Genomic DNA, 16,497 nt, shown 5'->3' with positions numbered 1-16,497 from the left:
TAAATAATATAAATATAACAATATAAATAAATAAATATTTATTAAATAATTAAATTTAATAATAATTAAACTTACAGTATTATGAAATTTTATATTTTGCAAATAAATTTTATAAATAAAACAGAATAAATAGCAGAGTCTTTTTCAAATCGCGTGTTATTTAAATTGCGTTTCTTTAATCTTTCAAGCTACAAATAAGTTATTGGGGTGAGGGCTTCACTAGCCTGCATCAGTAAGAATTAGTCATATCACAGATAAGATAGCATTGATTGGGCAATATTTTTTTCAAGGAAAGCAAGTTTGTTAAAATCCATTCAATTGTTTAGGAGTTTCAGCTGTTTATTGACTCCCCACCAATTTGTTTAAATAGATACATAAGAAAGTGCTAAATAAGAATTACATTAGCAGGTGGATTTCAGACAAAAATCACATTAAAAGTTAACATTTCATTTAATGATATTTGGAAATTTAAATAAGATTAAGCTTCTAAAACAAAATATTAATATAATGTTAGATAATACTAAACTTTCCGTTATTGAATCAGCAAGGAAAAAAAGTATATAATAACAGGTATATTTTAAAATAAGAAAACAATTATTTGAGTCACGTGTTCTCTCAAATTTCAACTACTGTGATGTGATTTACGTTTTTTTTATCGATGGTGAGTCTAGACGTCGTATTCAGAGGTTGCAGAATGCTTGTGTACATTTTATTATAGGTCTCAAAAAATGTTACAAATCATAACATCAACATATGCCTTATGATTTATTCCTAGAAGTACCATCCATCCTGTAAACGTAAGGTACAGAAACAAACTAATGATGACACATCATCAGAGTGCAATGTTTCAGATATCCTTTAAATTCAACGCGATTCGTTTCTACAATTCTGTCAAAGGAATTCACTAACTTAAATTTAAATGCATTTAAAAAAATGTTTTCCTAAAATGTGGTTCTGCCTGAGTGGATATTGTTATGATGTCATATCGCCTTTTCAAATTCTTTATCTTTCTTACTTTTTCTAGTGAATGTTTTTTTTTCTTTTTCTTTTCTCTTCCGATTTTTCAGGTATTTTCCATAGTATCAGTAATAAATCTATATAACTTTGTATGTATATTATACATTAAGAGTTCTATATAGTGGTTTAGTAGAGCAGCTATAGAAAGCTAGGCTGCGCCACTATTGAGCTCTCTGGTTAGTTTCGCTTGTTGTAAAATGCTGTTGATAGCTGTGCTGTTTCTTGTTTTTTAAATAAATACTATTTATTATTATTATTATTATTATTATTATTATTCTTAAGATTGCGGTACTCCTCCCTGGGAGACCTTAGTAATACATTTTATTAATGTTTCGAGTTACAGCATTCCACATCCTTCCCGGGACAGCCTGTACAAAAGTAACCAGAACGCGGTAAAATATATACGGGTTGTCCCATGTGATATGATTTGTCACTTTATTTTCATCCCTCAATATTTGTGAATAGATTCTGCATTCTGAGATACGTTAAACTATATCTATGATGTGAATTGCGTTACAGAACTTCGGAATTATTTCGAATAACGGATGATTCGACAGTTCGTATAGTTAGGGTTGTGGAATTGACCGGTCAAGTTTTTTGTGACAGTTGACCAGTCAATTGGCCGGTCAATTGACCGAAATAATTTTAAAAATACCATGAAATTTATATTTATTTATTAATATAGTGCTTTGTATTGCCGTTGTGTCGTTCTGGGAACTAAATGGATATTTTTATTGGGATTTTCCGAATCGCTAAATAGAGTATTGAAGTATTTCTTGAATAGGCAAATTGGACATCACAGACACATAATAATTTATTATAAAATGCATATTATTAAATAATGATAGATAACACTCTACAATTGCAGGATGTTATTTAAAACATTTTTTGACTAGAAAATTAAGAAGAGGTCAACTGACCGGTCAAATAGGAACTCGTCAATTGACGGTTAATTGACCCGCCAATTGACCACGGTCACTTGAGCAGTCCCAACATTACGGATATTATCTGAAGGTCAGTTCTAGAATACGATAGCCTGAAATCAGCGACACGACGGTCATCAAGCCAAACCTGACTTAAACATTTAATGCTGGTTGATTGTAAATCTCGACGCCAATGGCAGATTACAATTTTTTCGAATAGTTCGCGCCATCGAATTTTTCGGTTAGTTTTAACCACAACATAATTGAAATTATTACATAAATTACAAATTAGCGGTTTAGGTAAAGATCCGAGAAAGGGACTGCAACGGCGCATTTCGGAATAGTAATTTCTAGGCCGTAATAAATTTAACTGCAGTTTGCACTAGAACAAATTTAGTTCGTGAATTAAATATTTTAATTAGCGTTTAAGCGTTCAAAGGTCTTTTCGAGTCGGCATGACCGGGATGGCCCAAATATTAATTAATTTGTTCCTTATAAATTTTGCATTAATGTTAAGTGCAGACGTGTGAATTAATAATTATTGTGGCTATTGTTTTCTTCTTGCTCGGTGCCCCCGCCATCTTGTCGTGATTATTTCATGATGTTCAGCTTTTCACCACATCGACAAAAACTTTAACAAAGTAATCTTCCCAGGCTTTTCCTATTAATAAAATTAAAATATTTCCAGGAAAATTGTGAACAAACAAATTTGTAATTAAATTTTCGCTTTCTGCGTCCGCCAACGGCTACTTGCTTCTATTTCATTTCTTTGTTTTTCATTCAGCAAATTAACCTTCTAACCGATTTTCAAATGTAACGACGTAATCATATGGTGGAAGGTATTATTATATAAGTGGACGACAATCAGTGATTTTTTATAAGAACAGGTAAATACAAAAAAGGGATAGAAATTATATCTCTGACATTTATTTCTTCACTTGAGAAAATACATGCAAGGTGAGGCAAGGATAGAGTAAGGTTTATTATCTCATTGGTTTTAAAAAAAAGTTATTAGAAAATGGTAAATACAAAAGTTGGAAAACTTGTTAGGATGCACAATTTAAAATTATTTTGGTGACTCAAAAAAGAGTGACGAATAAAACATATAACTTTTTAATTTTTTATTTTTTTTAATTAATAATAATATATGCCTAACCTAATAGTTTTTCCAATATTTTAATTTTTCAAAAAAAAATAATATATATATATATATATATATATATATATATATATATATATATATATATATATATATATATATATATGTATATATATATATATATATATATATATATATATATATATATATATATATATATATATATATATATATATATATATATATATATATATATATATATATATATATATATATATATATATATATATATATATATATATATATATATATATAAGAATCTTACCAGATATCTTACAATTAATTTGCCAGCTTTCATTCTTAACGACTTTTTTTATTTCCAAAACTTACAGTATTATTTATATATTCAACGGAATCTGAATTAGATGCTACAGGGTGTTCAAAATAAACAAATATAATTGCATCATTTTAAACTGAAAACTGTGGATTTTCTTAACTGGCACAACATTCATATTATGACAAAATGACATAAAGTTTTTACCTGACAACTAAGTAAATAAATTCATAAAATTTTTTGTGGTGTAAAGTAAATTAAAAAGAAATTAAGTATCGATTTTCCTAAAGATGAATTAGTTCATTCATTTTTCAGCAGTAAGGTTTTACAAGATAAAGTACCCTAATACTAAGAATACCAACTAGACAATCTCTTCAGTGTTTAATGGAACCGTTTGATGCTAATTGTATTATTGAGTAATGAGTAAAAAGAATTTCACTTGAAGTTCAAGATAATCCCCAGTTCAGTAGCCGTCAAGTATTTAGCTTATGTGGTACAATCTAGAAAACACTAATATCATCGCTTCCATATGGAACTACACCAAGAAGTTTTAGATTGTCATTTTGAACAAAGGGTATTGTTCAACCTTGGCCATTGGTAAGTGGCCTTCAGTATTTCCTGGCCTGTATTTCGACAAAGCCGCAAGTCGTTCGCATACGTAATTTATTTTGTAATATTAAGTGATAAGTAATGTGTGTTGTGGGATAAAATACTTTAAAGTTATTGGACAACTAAACGGGTCTAGATATTTCAATTTTTTGCAAAATGATTTACCTCAACTTCATCAAGAAATTGAGAATATTGAGATCCAATAAATGTGGTTTAAACAAGATGGAGCTCGTCCGCATTACTTTCCAGAAGTTCGAAAATTTTTAAATAATAAACCCACAAAAATGGATCGGTAGAAGGATATTTATTGGATGGCCTCCTGGATCATGTGACTTGATACCAATAGATTGCCTTTGCTGGGAATTTATTAAAGTTCGTGTTTATGTGAAGCTTTCTACAACACCAGAAGGTATAGGACGGACGCGTGCAGGTTAATAACACCGTTGATGCTAAGGAACGTCCAAGAAAATATACGAAAAATACAAACAAACATATGGGCATATTTTAATAAAAATTAAAAATAAGGTAAGTTAAATTTATAGTAATAAGTATTTAATATTATTGACATATTCTGTGAATTTAAGATTTGGCCGATATTTTCACCAAAATTGCTGCATTGCTGTCTGTTGTATTATCTGCGGCTCGAACAAAGTGCTTTCTTCAGTTCATTTCTTAATCTTAACCGAGCCTTGTTGACAAATTGTTTTGTCATGGCCAACTAATATTATAGCGTTATACATAAAGAAGAAATCGCTAAGTATTAACTATAAGACAGAAGATCTTTCAGAAAAAATAATAATATACGAGGTGTGTTCAAAAGGTACGAAGTCTCTTAAGTTTTATTAAAAAGTATTTATTTATTCATCGAAATTAATGTTGTCCCATTCAAAGTAAACCCTCTCAGATATATTACAGTTGTGCCAAGTTTTTATCCAATCCTCGAAGCACTCCTGGTAAGTGTTGAGTTCTTCCAGTGATTTCTTCTTTATCTCCTCAATTGTTCCAAACCTCTTTCCTTTCATGGGTTTCTTGAGTTTTGGGAACAGGAGAAAATCGCAGGGGCCATATCCGGTGAACATGGTGGTTAAGGCATGATTATGGTTTTGTTTTTGGCCAAAAAGTTAGACACAATCAACGATGAATGGGCAGGTGCATTAGCGTGATGCAAAATCCATGAATTGTTTTCTCACAATTCCGGACGTTTTCTTGGTATTTCTTCTCGCAAACGCGCATAACTTCAAGGCGATACTCTTTATTGGTCGTACGACCTTGTGGTAAATGGTAAAAACTCTGGATGTACCACTCCACGATAATCAAAGAAAACGAAAAAAACTTGACGTGCTTTTTTCGATCTTGGCAATTCCGGGTTCTTCTATTGGGACGACTAGGCTTTGGTTTCGACGTCATAACCATATACCCATGATTCGTCACCAGTTATGGCCTTTTGTTCAATACAGAAGCCAACGTCTTCATCCACTTCCCTAATAGCGATTCGACGATTTTTTAACATAATTTGTTTTACTTCTTCAACGCTTTTATAAACTTTTTTTTTTTTGCTTAAAGTAGATTCACCATATGCCGTTGTCAACATTTCAAGTGTTTTACTGTACTATATTTCATTGTTTACACAAAATTTTATGCACTTTTTTTCAAGTGTTTTACTGTACTATATTTCATTGTTTACACAAAATTTTATGCACTTTTTTTTTCATTAATTTTCAAAATTATAGAAAGAAATTTTCTTGTTGCGTGAGATGGGCAGTGATCATTTTTTCTACCTGTCTACAATTTGTGTATGTACTAAAAACTTCGTGCTGTTGTTAATTAATAAACATATTGTAAAATTGTAAATGCATATGTTGAATATGCTTGCAGTAATTCGGTGTTTCAAAAAATATGCGCCAAAGCTCTGGTGGAGATGCGTCATTAAAAAAAGAAGAAAAAGAAAAAAGACATTTCAACGCAAATTATGTGATAGAATATGCTGATGATTACAAGAAAGCATTTTCAGTATCTGCGACGGGACGTTCCATAGAAACATTATAAATATATACATAAATACATGTGCTTTGCAATTAATTCACCTTGTAACGGCCTACTCAAAAACGCGTAGTTCTGTTTGTGAAACAATAAAAGGTGTTTTTTAAAAACCTTTAAAAACCTTAAGTCGTCGGTCTAGAACTACTTTCGAAGTTCCGGTGTTTAATATTTCAAAATAAAACCGGTTGTGCGAGAATGGGTATCATTTCTTTGATATTTTTTTAAACAACGCATCTCCACCCGAATGTTGGCGTATGTTTTTTGAATCACTGTATTTGCATAAATAAAATATGGAAATATATGATTATGTAAATAAAATATTTCCGAGAGAAAATCCTTCTGTGAAACGTATTTTTTCAAAACGTTCGAACGTCTGAAACATTTGAATATCAGTTTGTATGCGCTTTTTCCGAAGGTTTTTTATAATTTATAAATCTTGTTTTATCACCAATTTATAGTATGTAAATGATTTCAAATAAGAATTGTATCTGTAAAAAGTAATTAATAAACCACCAGAAGACCCAATCTTGCATTTATATAATAACAAAATAAAAAAATATATATCGAGCTGTTGTTTTATCTCACTGGAGTAATGATATAAACTATTATAGCAACGCGACAGCTAACAGAGTTGTTAAAAAGACGACATTTTCAAATTTGTTGCACTTTTTGGGTCGTTTATTTTCCAGCCACGCCAGTAAGTCACCTGGGATCAGGCCATAAACGGTAACGGCATTTTAAATAGCAAAATATCGGAAGATCTAATGCCTCACGTGACAAAAATAATGTGGGAATATTAGCCGAACGAGCGTTTGCTTTTAAACCGATTCGCTCATTAGGTTGGAAAACAAGCGAAAACATGTTTTGGACTTTAAACGGTGGACCAAGGACGTATAAACTTATCTCGATTAATTATCGAATTATTTATAATTCGTATCTACTTACACTCGCAACTTCCGCGGGCTTGGATATGTGATTAATCAAGTTGCTTGCCTCGAACGGGGGATGAAGCTGTGGCGCGCTGGTAGTCGGGGGCGCGGGGGTGGTAACTGGCAGCAACGAGCCCAACTGGAAACAAAACAGGATGATTAGGAAATGGGGGGAAGGGTGGGAGGGCTTGTGTTTGTAGAGATGTAAATATCAGCCCGTTTGAGGCGCTCTTTGCGAAGTTCTCAGTAAAATTGTCAATAGGGACGACCGCCAGAGGACAAACACGAGATGTCATGAAAGTGGGTTATGTTACATTGTTGCTTAGTTCCTACTTTTACATATATTTAGATATTTTGAGGCGAGAGTTAGTCCTAAATGTGCAGTTCTTAAAATGGAGTATTATACAACCATACGTAAAGTATAGAACACTAGAACGTCAAGTACTTTTGGGTTGAAATCCATTTTTTTTCTAATTCAATTTTTTTTATGTTAAGATTTTAACACAGTCATTATCATATAAACACCCACTTCATAACACTCAGTTAATAGTAGCATAAAAGATTAGGTATTTTAGGTATTTTTTGAACAACTGGTAGTAGTATGGTATAGGCGTTTCGGGTACATTTGCCGGGATACAATTGACTGATGCGATAGATGGCGCTAAAGTAACGGAGACATAATTTTCTTCTCGGGTTTACGCAGCCGTGAATTCATGTCACCCAGAAGTTGAACTACTTCTTCACTCTCGCGATCGTTTCAATTAACCTTTTTTCTCGTCTTCGTGTCATGGTCACGCAGCTGTGATTAATTAATGTCGTGCACTTCATCAGACAGGTGATAAATGGATGAACTCTCCCACCTCTACCATAATAGTGCCGATCATTATATTAGTGTAGAACACCCTATAGTCTGTTGGATTCTTTTCATACCTTGATGGTTTTGTGGTATTGTTATTTTAACGTAGTTTGTACGATTTGTAAAACGCTAAAAACCTAATCTATTGTTTTTTGTTTCAGGCGTAGAGGAAAAATTTCCACAAAAATACACTCGTTAAAATAACTTACAGCTATGTATTGCCATCCCCCGTTCACCCTGACAAGTAGGGCTTCTTCTTCCACGACGTATGCCAGTGTTCCGACGGGACTGTCTTGGGACATTCTCGTCATTGCATCTCTGTCCCGGAACGCTACCGCTCCGGGAACGATGGCGGCAGCTTGCTGATCCGGAGACGTCGTGAATACCGGGGGACTAGCCGTTGATCGTCCTGAAACGATAAAAAGAACATTGAAGTTTATTCCATACGAAAATCACTAAGCGAATTTAAAATGATCCACCGCGCTACTATCTACGTATTACATATTATACATACTAACAATGGCACATACGTCAATACAATCACAACATAAAACCGCTCAATTTCCAAATGAAATTTGTCAACCGCAACCTAAATTTGATCTTTAATATCTCTGGTCCATAAACACCATGTCAGATTGCACAATTATTGTTAACAGTGCACATTGCGGTGAAATTCAATAAACTCATATCCTTAAAATAAATGACTGAAAATGAAATTAGGGCATGTCTGATCCTCAAACAAGGCATAGTAAAGAAAACAATTATATTCTTTTTGTGGTAGATTAGTCGTACATTTGGGTTAATTTCTACTTGGACGAAGATTTTTAAAATGGACGCTGATTCCGAGGGCAAGTAAAGACAACATGTGTAATACTAAGTTCAAAAACGGATTTAAACGAAATAATACTTTTAATCAATAACTTTTGAGTTATAGAGAAATAGGTTATCGATTGGCTAATTAAAACTATTTCGGGTTAAATACACATTACACTGTAATGAAAAGTGGACGGAAGTACCCATCTTAATTTAGTGATTTAGTAAAGTTTTGTACGCTGTTGTACACAGAAAACCTCATTAAGTGTTTGTAAATATTGTAAAAAAAGTACGGTTTTCCCTGTTCGAACGCGACAGCCCGAGTGCCGCTTTTAGTTGTCATTATTTATCAACAACTACGGAAATCGTCGACTTGAGGTGTCTCCCACCCTCTGTGAGCACTCTATCATCCAGTTTCAGCATCTCAGGGTGTATGGCTTGATAATCACCGGTCTCTACATAGTGTGGTGAGTTTTTGGATTATTTTAAAAAAATCCATTTCGAGCTTGAGTTACTTTTAGTTTTTTTTTTACCACTGCTGCGACCAGAGTTAAATAAGTGCCGCATTGCAGTTTATGCACTTCCACTTCTTTTCCTCAGGTAGCAGAGCAACGGCAATTCGTGCCTGAGAGCTTCCAACGCCGCAGGACCCGACGGCATGATCTCTGTCGACCTGCGTAGACTGCCGGTAAGGAGTGTGGTAATATTTTTCAACGCCACGTTTTTCGCCGGCGTCATTCTACTTGGCTAAAAGGTTGCCGTACTACCCTCATCTTCAAGGGTAGCAGCGACCATAAAAACGTTAGTTCATGGCGCCCAATAACGTCTTCGTTCGGACCTTTCAACGTTTATTAGCCGCACGCTGGTCTGTGCTACTTATTCACCCAGCGCAGAGAGGGTTCCGAAATCTCGACGGAACAGTGGCTAACACTATAATCCTCCAGGCAGCAGTCAAAAAGTGTAGAACGCGCAACAGGCCATACTCCATCACCGCCCTCGATTTGCACAGTTCTTTTGCCATCGCACGATGCCTGCGCCGCTTTTCGGTAGACTGGCGCGTCACTCGTTTCATCCTTGACGGACTTACGTGATATACTAACAACATTACTGTTAGCAATCTCAAGATTAAGGTACTATCAATTAAGAGGGGCGTCAAACAGGGCGATCCTCTGTCCCCGGTCCTCTTCAACCTAGTGTCGGATGAAGTCATATCCCAGCTATCCCAGCTCCCAAACGGGTCGAGAATTGAGGACACTACGGTATCCTGTTTGGCTTACGCAGATGATCTATTCCTTCTTACTCCCTCAGCGCGAGAATCCCAGGTTGCACTACGATTGGTACGACGGTTTCTTGACTTTCGCTTCATACCGAAAAGAGCTCGGCTTGGGTAATCTGCATCGCGCGCCACTGAAGCCGCACCAAAAGTGGGGACTGCTTCATGAGTACATCTTACCGAAGTAGCTCTTCGCTCTATAAAACCCCAGAACCAACGCTGTACCGCGCAGACAAGACCGTTCGCGCCCTTGTCAAGGGTGCGTTACACCTTCCAGTACAGACACCGAATGCGCTATTATACGCACGAAGGAGATCTGGAGGGGGCTCGGGCGTCTTTTAAGTGAGGAAAACTCGCAGCTCCGGGCTGCCCTTGAGACTGAATACGTCAGGGAACTTACGACCATTGTGCGGTCAATCGATGGATTTCTGATTGGTCACCGAGCTGGTCCGGTGAGGATTACGTCCGAGCAATCCAACTTAGGACAAACACCATACCCACCACAGGAAGGCTTCACAATGCCCGTCTCACCCAACACATGAAACTTTGCCGTGCTGGTTGTAATGGGATCGAGACCTTATCCCACGTCCATTAGCGTTGCCCTGCTACCCATCATCCAAAGATTGCTGTATATATTCTGACCAGGGCATGCCGCCTGAAGGGTTGGGAGGTCGAGGTAGAGCCCTCCATCAGGGATTCTGTTGGGCGTTTGCACCGGCCAGATCTTATTGTCCCTTGTCATGCGTCCTCAAGGAAGGATCTATTATACATCGCGCATTTAGCAGTTGATCTGTCGCGCTGGGACGGCGACAGATCAACCACATCCACCCACAACGCCGCCGCCACGCCTGCTCCATCTGCGCTAAGTCTTTAACTTTTACCTTCTAATTTTTATATACTTGTTAGAACGCGATTCTGTCAGGAACGGTACTTCACTATTATTTGTAATATTTATATAACCCAGTACGGCAGCGAAGAGTAGAACAGTTTAATCTATATGTACATTTTTTAAAATAAATATTTTCATTTCCTCATAATCTCTGCGCAGATGATTTCAAGCTTCTCTGTAGGACAATGATAGTGCAAAATAAAACTAGAGATGTTGTCTGCAAAAAGTAAAATATTTTCTGGATTACGCAGGTAATTAGTGTATAAAAAACTAATTTCGGCGTTTCTTAAAAGGTTAAAAAAGCATTTTTGTCCAGCTAATACATTTCCTTTAGCAATATCAGGGCTAAGAAAATCCGCAGATCTTCATTTTTATTCATTACTGGTTACATTTTTATTCATTCTGGATACAAAAAAATCAGACAAAAGAGCGGTTGTTTTTTTTAAATTAATGGGTAAATTCTCTTGATTCTTGATACAGTGGCCGAAAACTTCATATTGAAAAAGTTGTCGTTTGTCTATTAAAGGACAGCTTTTCATTAACTATAGTCAGTACGATTTGCGATGGCATAGTCGATCGTAAAACCAAGAGAGAAGGTGCCTCAGTATTTTACCTGCTTCTACTCGTACACTAAGAATGGCAAAACGAATTCATTTACCTGGCTAGTGTTCTCCCTGTATCTTTTACGCTCCGGTCTACTACACTCCTCAGAAATAGTACCAATTACCGAATAATTACAGTAGTTTCAACTGCTGCCGAAACTCGAAAGGCCGTCTTTAATTATTATGGGCTTAGAATTAGTGAAAGTGTACCAAAGCATCGACAGGAATAGAGTAAATTGTCAATTAGCTGCGCAGTAAGCCGATTAATTTCCCAGAAAATGGTCTAAAATGTGAGTTGGTAAAAATTGACAAAAATTACGCAACAAACTTGCAGTATGCTAGAGATGAAATAATTTCTGAAATGGATCATGACGTTTTCAGATTGCCTCCTTATTATTGTTTATTTAATGTCATAGGATTGGTGTGGGTTTAGTGCAAAACATTTTTTATTTTTTCTTAATGAAAATATTGTAAGTGAGGCAAGGCACGATGATAGTCGAAGAGAGAGAATATACTTAGTATAACGTTAAAACCGGTAATGAAGACCTAAATACAAACTAAAGATGGTTTACTTGGCAAATTATATTTTATACGGTATGACATATATTTCTTTATTTTAAGACTTTTTGATATTTTAATTTTTACCTCATGGACAGAGTTTTTGGACAATATTTAACAAAATATCATTTTTTCAAGTACTTAAACCTTCTCATTCGCATTAAGGAACACCCTGATCTATTAATACATGGATAAAACATGAATCGATCTCTGAGTATGGATGTACTAGTTAAATTAATAAATGCCAAGTACAACTGTTTCTGTCTCTCGTACTCCCAAGTAATAACAGCATCTCTTGAAGTATAATTTTATTCTGCCTGGCATTTTATTACCGACTATGCCATCACAAATGGTACCGACTATATCCATTATTTGTGGTAGAGAATAACTGAATAGTATGGACTGGAAATAAATATTTTGTTAAACCAAAGTTAGTTTTGAAAATTTTTGTTCAGATTTGAAGGGTGAAAATCCTCACCTGAAGGGCTACACAAAATAAGCACCTATAAAAATAAAACCGTAACGATTGACTAGTCAAGAAAAAAAAATCTCATCCTAATCCGTTTACGTGCGGCAGCTTAAGTTTACCCAGTCGAAAAATATCCATGATCGGTTTAGGTTCGCGCAATTCAGAACGTAAGAGATATACGTCAGCGAGGGAATAACACTTTTATAAAATATTCAGTGAGTGCTTCTGAGAGGCTTCTGGATTCCATTTCATCACAGACCGACCTAACCAAAGGACATTTCAGGTTTTCACTTTTTTCGAATTAATATGAAACAGACTGCCTTTGCTAAGCGCGATTTGCAACACGCTTATAAAGTTTCGCGTGATTGGTATCGGAATATCTATGCATTATGCACGCATTACCAGTACGGTTTCTCTAAAATCGTAAGCTTTATTGCTGTAAGCTTGATGTTAAAAATTCAAAAATTCCTGGTAATAAGTCTCGCGAAGTGGTGCTTTCACGCATGTAATTTTAGTTGAAAAATTCAAAGAAAGAAAGGAAATATCTTGTTAAGCGGAATTTCAAAAATCTACAGAGCCTAGAAAAACATATTTTAAAAGAGTTGTTATGTTCTAATAACTTTAACTTTTTTACTTTAACCTTAATAACATTAAATAACAATACAAATTTTATATGAAAAGGTGCGGGAGGTTCTTTGTTCTTAAAAATAGAGTCTGGACCAAGCAATTCTTAATTTTTTAAATTCATTTTTATAATAATAATAATTTTTAATTTCTTAATTTAGCTTTCAGTTTTTCAAGGTGTCTGTCTGATAAATTTTTGCATACAGCGGTAAGAATGGGATAACATTTACATTATTTCTTAAGTTAGCCTTGCCTTACATTCCTATTGTAAAAAACCTTACAGTAAGAATTCTTGAAATTCATCTAAAAATATCCATACTAATACTTGCGCAACATAATGTAATCAAGATTCTCTCAGATGTCACGGCTACTGCTTCATCACTCGTTTCAAAGAAATGCGGCCCGACAATTAAGATTACGGTACATGATTATTGCAATCAGTTCTTGGTTCCTGTCCAAAACTGAACTGGGCTCTCTCTACGATAAAATTGTGTTTAAGAAACGACAACTGAATTTAACTGAATAAATTTGAAAACACACGATGTTCCACTAACTGACGCTTTATTTTGACAGTTGTCCGAATGTGTATCAACATTTTCAAAGCCCACATTTCGAAGCACTTTTTCCCGGACTAAGGCGAAATGTCAGCAACTTTCAGGAAACCATGGAGGTGTTTAAATTAAGAAGTAAATAAATAAAATAAATAAAAATAAAATGTCTACCATTTTTCCATAACGCTCTTAATTAGAAACTTAAATTAAACATAAATACAAAATGTGTGTATACAAATAGAATGTAAAATTAAGCAACATAACTATAATATCGTATAAAGGAAATTTCTTAATTACCTAAATATTTTTCCGCAAAATATGTTTTTTGAAGAAACTGAATTACAAACAAAGAGAGATGGATAGATATTCTCTCATTCGATAGTTTTGGTTAGTCGGAGGCCTCGTTAATTTTGAATATTGAAATGAACGATAATCCTACAAGTAGTTTTTTTCCAGTTTTAAATAATTTATGTTCCCAACTCGAGATATTTCTAGTGAAATTTGTAACTTACGTGATCTATTCGTTTGGGATTTAAATTTAATAAAAACATTCACACAGAGCTTTTTTAAACTTAAATTCAGAATGTAGACAATTTATTTGCCATGATATAAATTTTAACCGATTATCAAACTTTCATTAGAAGAAATATATTAGAGTTACAACAAATTCCCAACGTTTTGAGGGCAACTTAATAATCGCAGTTCTGCAAAGCCGCGCCCCCAAAAGGCTCAAGAGTCAGCGTTAAGAGAGATAAGTTTCGAAACACTCGACCCTCCAGTCCCAATGGCGGAAATAAGGATATTTGTTACGAACAAAAAATGGTGATGTAATTTACCTTTAACGGACCGTTAAAAGGGTTTTTTTTTCTCGAATAAATGGGAACTGATTTTTTTTTTGGCCTATGGAAAAGTTTTGACTTACTTTTTAAGGATAAGATAAGAATTTTTTCACTCGTTCTAAACGAAATGACTAATCGAGCTTTCTTTCGGTTTTCGTGACTAGAGCCGGAAAAATGAATTGTTCCCGACCGAGTAACAACAGAAATTATTTTTGTGGAAAGCAGAATACTTAGCTAATCCGCATGAAAAGCGTTTTTTAATGACATGCCCGAGAGAGTATTTTCGTCGCTATATATAAAAGCTTTGTGTCGGCGTAAAAATGAGTGGAAATTTTGCATTTTGTTGCGAGAAATTGTACAGATAATTATTTAAAAAAAAAAATTACACCTACTATTGAATTTTTAACAATTTCTCCAAATATTCTAGTCATTTTCTAGTGTACAATGCCTTCTGTATAATAATGTTTGCCAACCGAATAATATCAGTACAATTTTTTATACAGGCCATCGTGGACATTTTTTATTTTGTATATTTTCTGAAAATGTTGTTATCCGAATTACGTTCTTATTTCGGGCTAGCTTAGTCGCTACTAAACAAAAGACGTTGTTTTGCAAACAATCCTAGCTGGCTTTGTTTTCGGGATACAGGGAGAAACAAAAGAATGGTCATTTCAGTTATCCTTCCTATTTTAAACACCCCCCATCGCAATAACATCATGAAAACTTGTCTTGTAGATCTGTTTACGTAAAGTATATCACTTTTAAGATACAAGCTAAGTTTATGGTTGTTAAACAGTACACCAAGTTAATTTCTGACGTGATTGCGCTTTTCAAAAGTGTATAATTGCCTAACGGTATTATAAAACATATATTTTGACATTTTGGAAAATATATTTCCATTCTATCCTAATTTTATTCCACGTAACATATTATTATTGCTATTATTATTAATATTACTGTCCATAGTTACATTATAAATTGTGTTAAGAAAATAAATTAGAGTAGGCTATAAGAATGTTGGGTGTCTAACTATTATACATTTTTAGAGAGCATACAAAGAGATCAATCGATTTAAAAAATACATTGTGTCATTTAAAACAAACAAACAACAACAAACAAATCTATATAGCACTGTTTTCAAAACAGAATCTTTTGTTTCAAGAAAAATCGAACATATTGCGAATAATGTTACCATATACACCGATTTTGTCAAAGCCTTTGATCGGTTTCAATTTGACATTTTTTCTATAAAAACTTCTTATTCTTCTTCTTCGATAAAAAAACTTTACGTTACTAATTTTTATACAGCTTGTTCTGGAGAGCCATTGGGATCATTGATGTTCAGGACTAAATAAAACTATTCAGGAAAATAAAATGTGTAAATGATTGTGAGTTGTTACAAGACCAACAGTATTTGCAAATGCAAGCATATATTTGAAATCTCCAATTAATTTCATATTTAGTATTGACAATATCGTCCTTTTTTTCTTTTCTTAAGAAACTTCAGTTTATTATTGTATTATACTTTAGTTGCGGCAAAATGAAAATATGCTGGCATTGTTTGGTCTCTTTTCTATGGAAAAAAAGTTGTTTGTTAAATATAACCAACCATGAATCTAATGAGGAAACAATCAGTGTTAAATGTTAACTAATTATAAGACTTGAACGGGTTTTTTTGTGAACAAAACTGTACCTTTCCTTGTAAAAAAATTTCAAAAGTTGCTTGTTTTAATTTGTCTGCACCCCATAGACGACAATGACAACAGTGGAGGGAAAATATCTTCGAAATTGAAAAAGGTTTTCATGTTTCATTTCTTTTACGGTTGCCTCCTCCCTCGACCTTTTGCTGCTGTACTTTAATCGAGTTTGATAAAATGTTTGGATGTCTGTGTAATTCAGTTGTCAGTTGTGGGAGCTACGGCGAGTCAAACCCTTACTCATTACCAAATTGAGGGACCAAATCGGATGAACGCTGCTTCGCAGTTTCGCAAAACAACGTTTAGGAGAAAAATGAAAGGTATAAAATCCGACAGCCGAGGCTTCGAGAATAAGGACACTTTTGTCTCGCCGCG

The 16,497-nt window shown here is 34.4% G+C and overlaps 1 protein-coding gene across 9 annotated transcripts in view; it reads right to left on the bottom strand.

Annotated features, from left to right (window-relative positions):
- LOC132697946 (collagen alpha-1(IX) chain-like) overlaps positions 1 to 16,497 on the bottom strand; it is a 296,717-nt gene that overhangs the window by 25,897 nt on the left and 254,323 nt on the right. For all 9 annotated transcript variants that reach the window (XM_060663732.1, XM_060663729.1, XM_060663727.1 and 6 more), the window contains 2 exons: positions 8,017 to 8,216; positions 6,968 to 7,090 (listed from right to left, as the gene is read on the bottom strand). In XM_060663732.1, coding sequence (XP_060519715.1) covers positions 6,968 to 7,090; positions 8,017 to 8,216 — 323 coding nt within the window. The remainder of the gene's footprint in view (positions 1 to 6,967; positions 7,091 to 8,016; positions 8,217 to 16,497) is intronic.

The sequence above is a fragment of the Cylas formicarius genome, unplaced genomic scaffold (genome assembly GCF_029955315.1).
Source record: "Cylas formicarius isolate icCylForm1 unplaced genomic scaffold, icCylForm1.1 PGA_scaffold_2__14_contigs__length_35257938, whole genome shotgun sequence".
Taxonomy (NCBI): Eukaryota; Metazoa; Arthropoda; class Insecta; order Coleoptera; family Brentidae; genus Cylas; species Cylas formicarius.
Note: the sequence above shows the minus strand (reverse complement) of the source record. Positions and strands in the feature narration are given on the sequence as shown.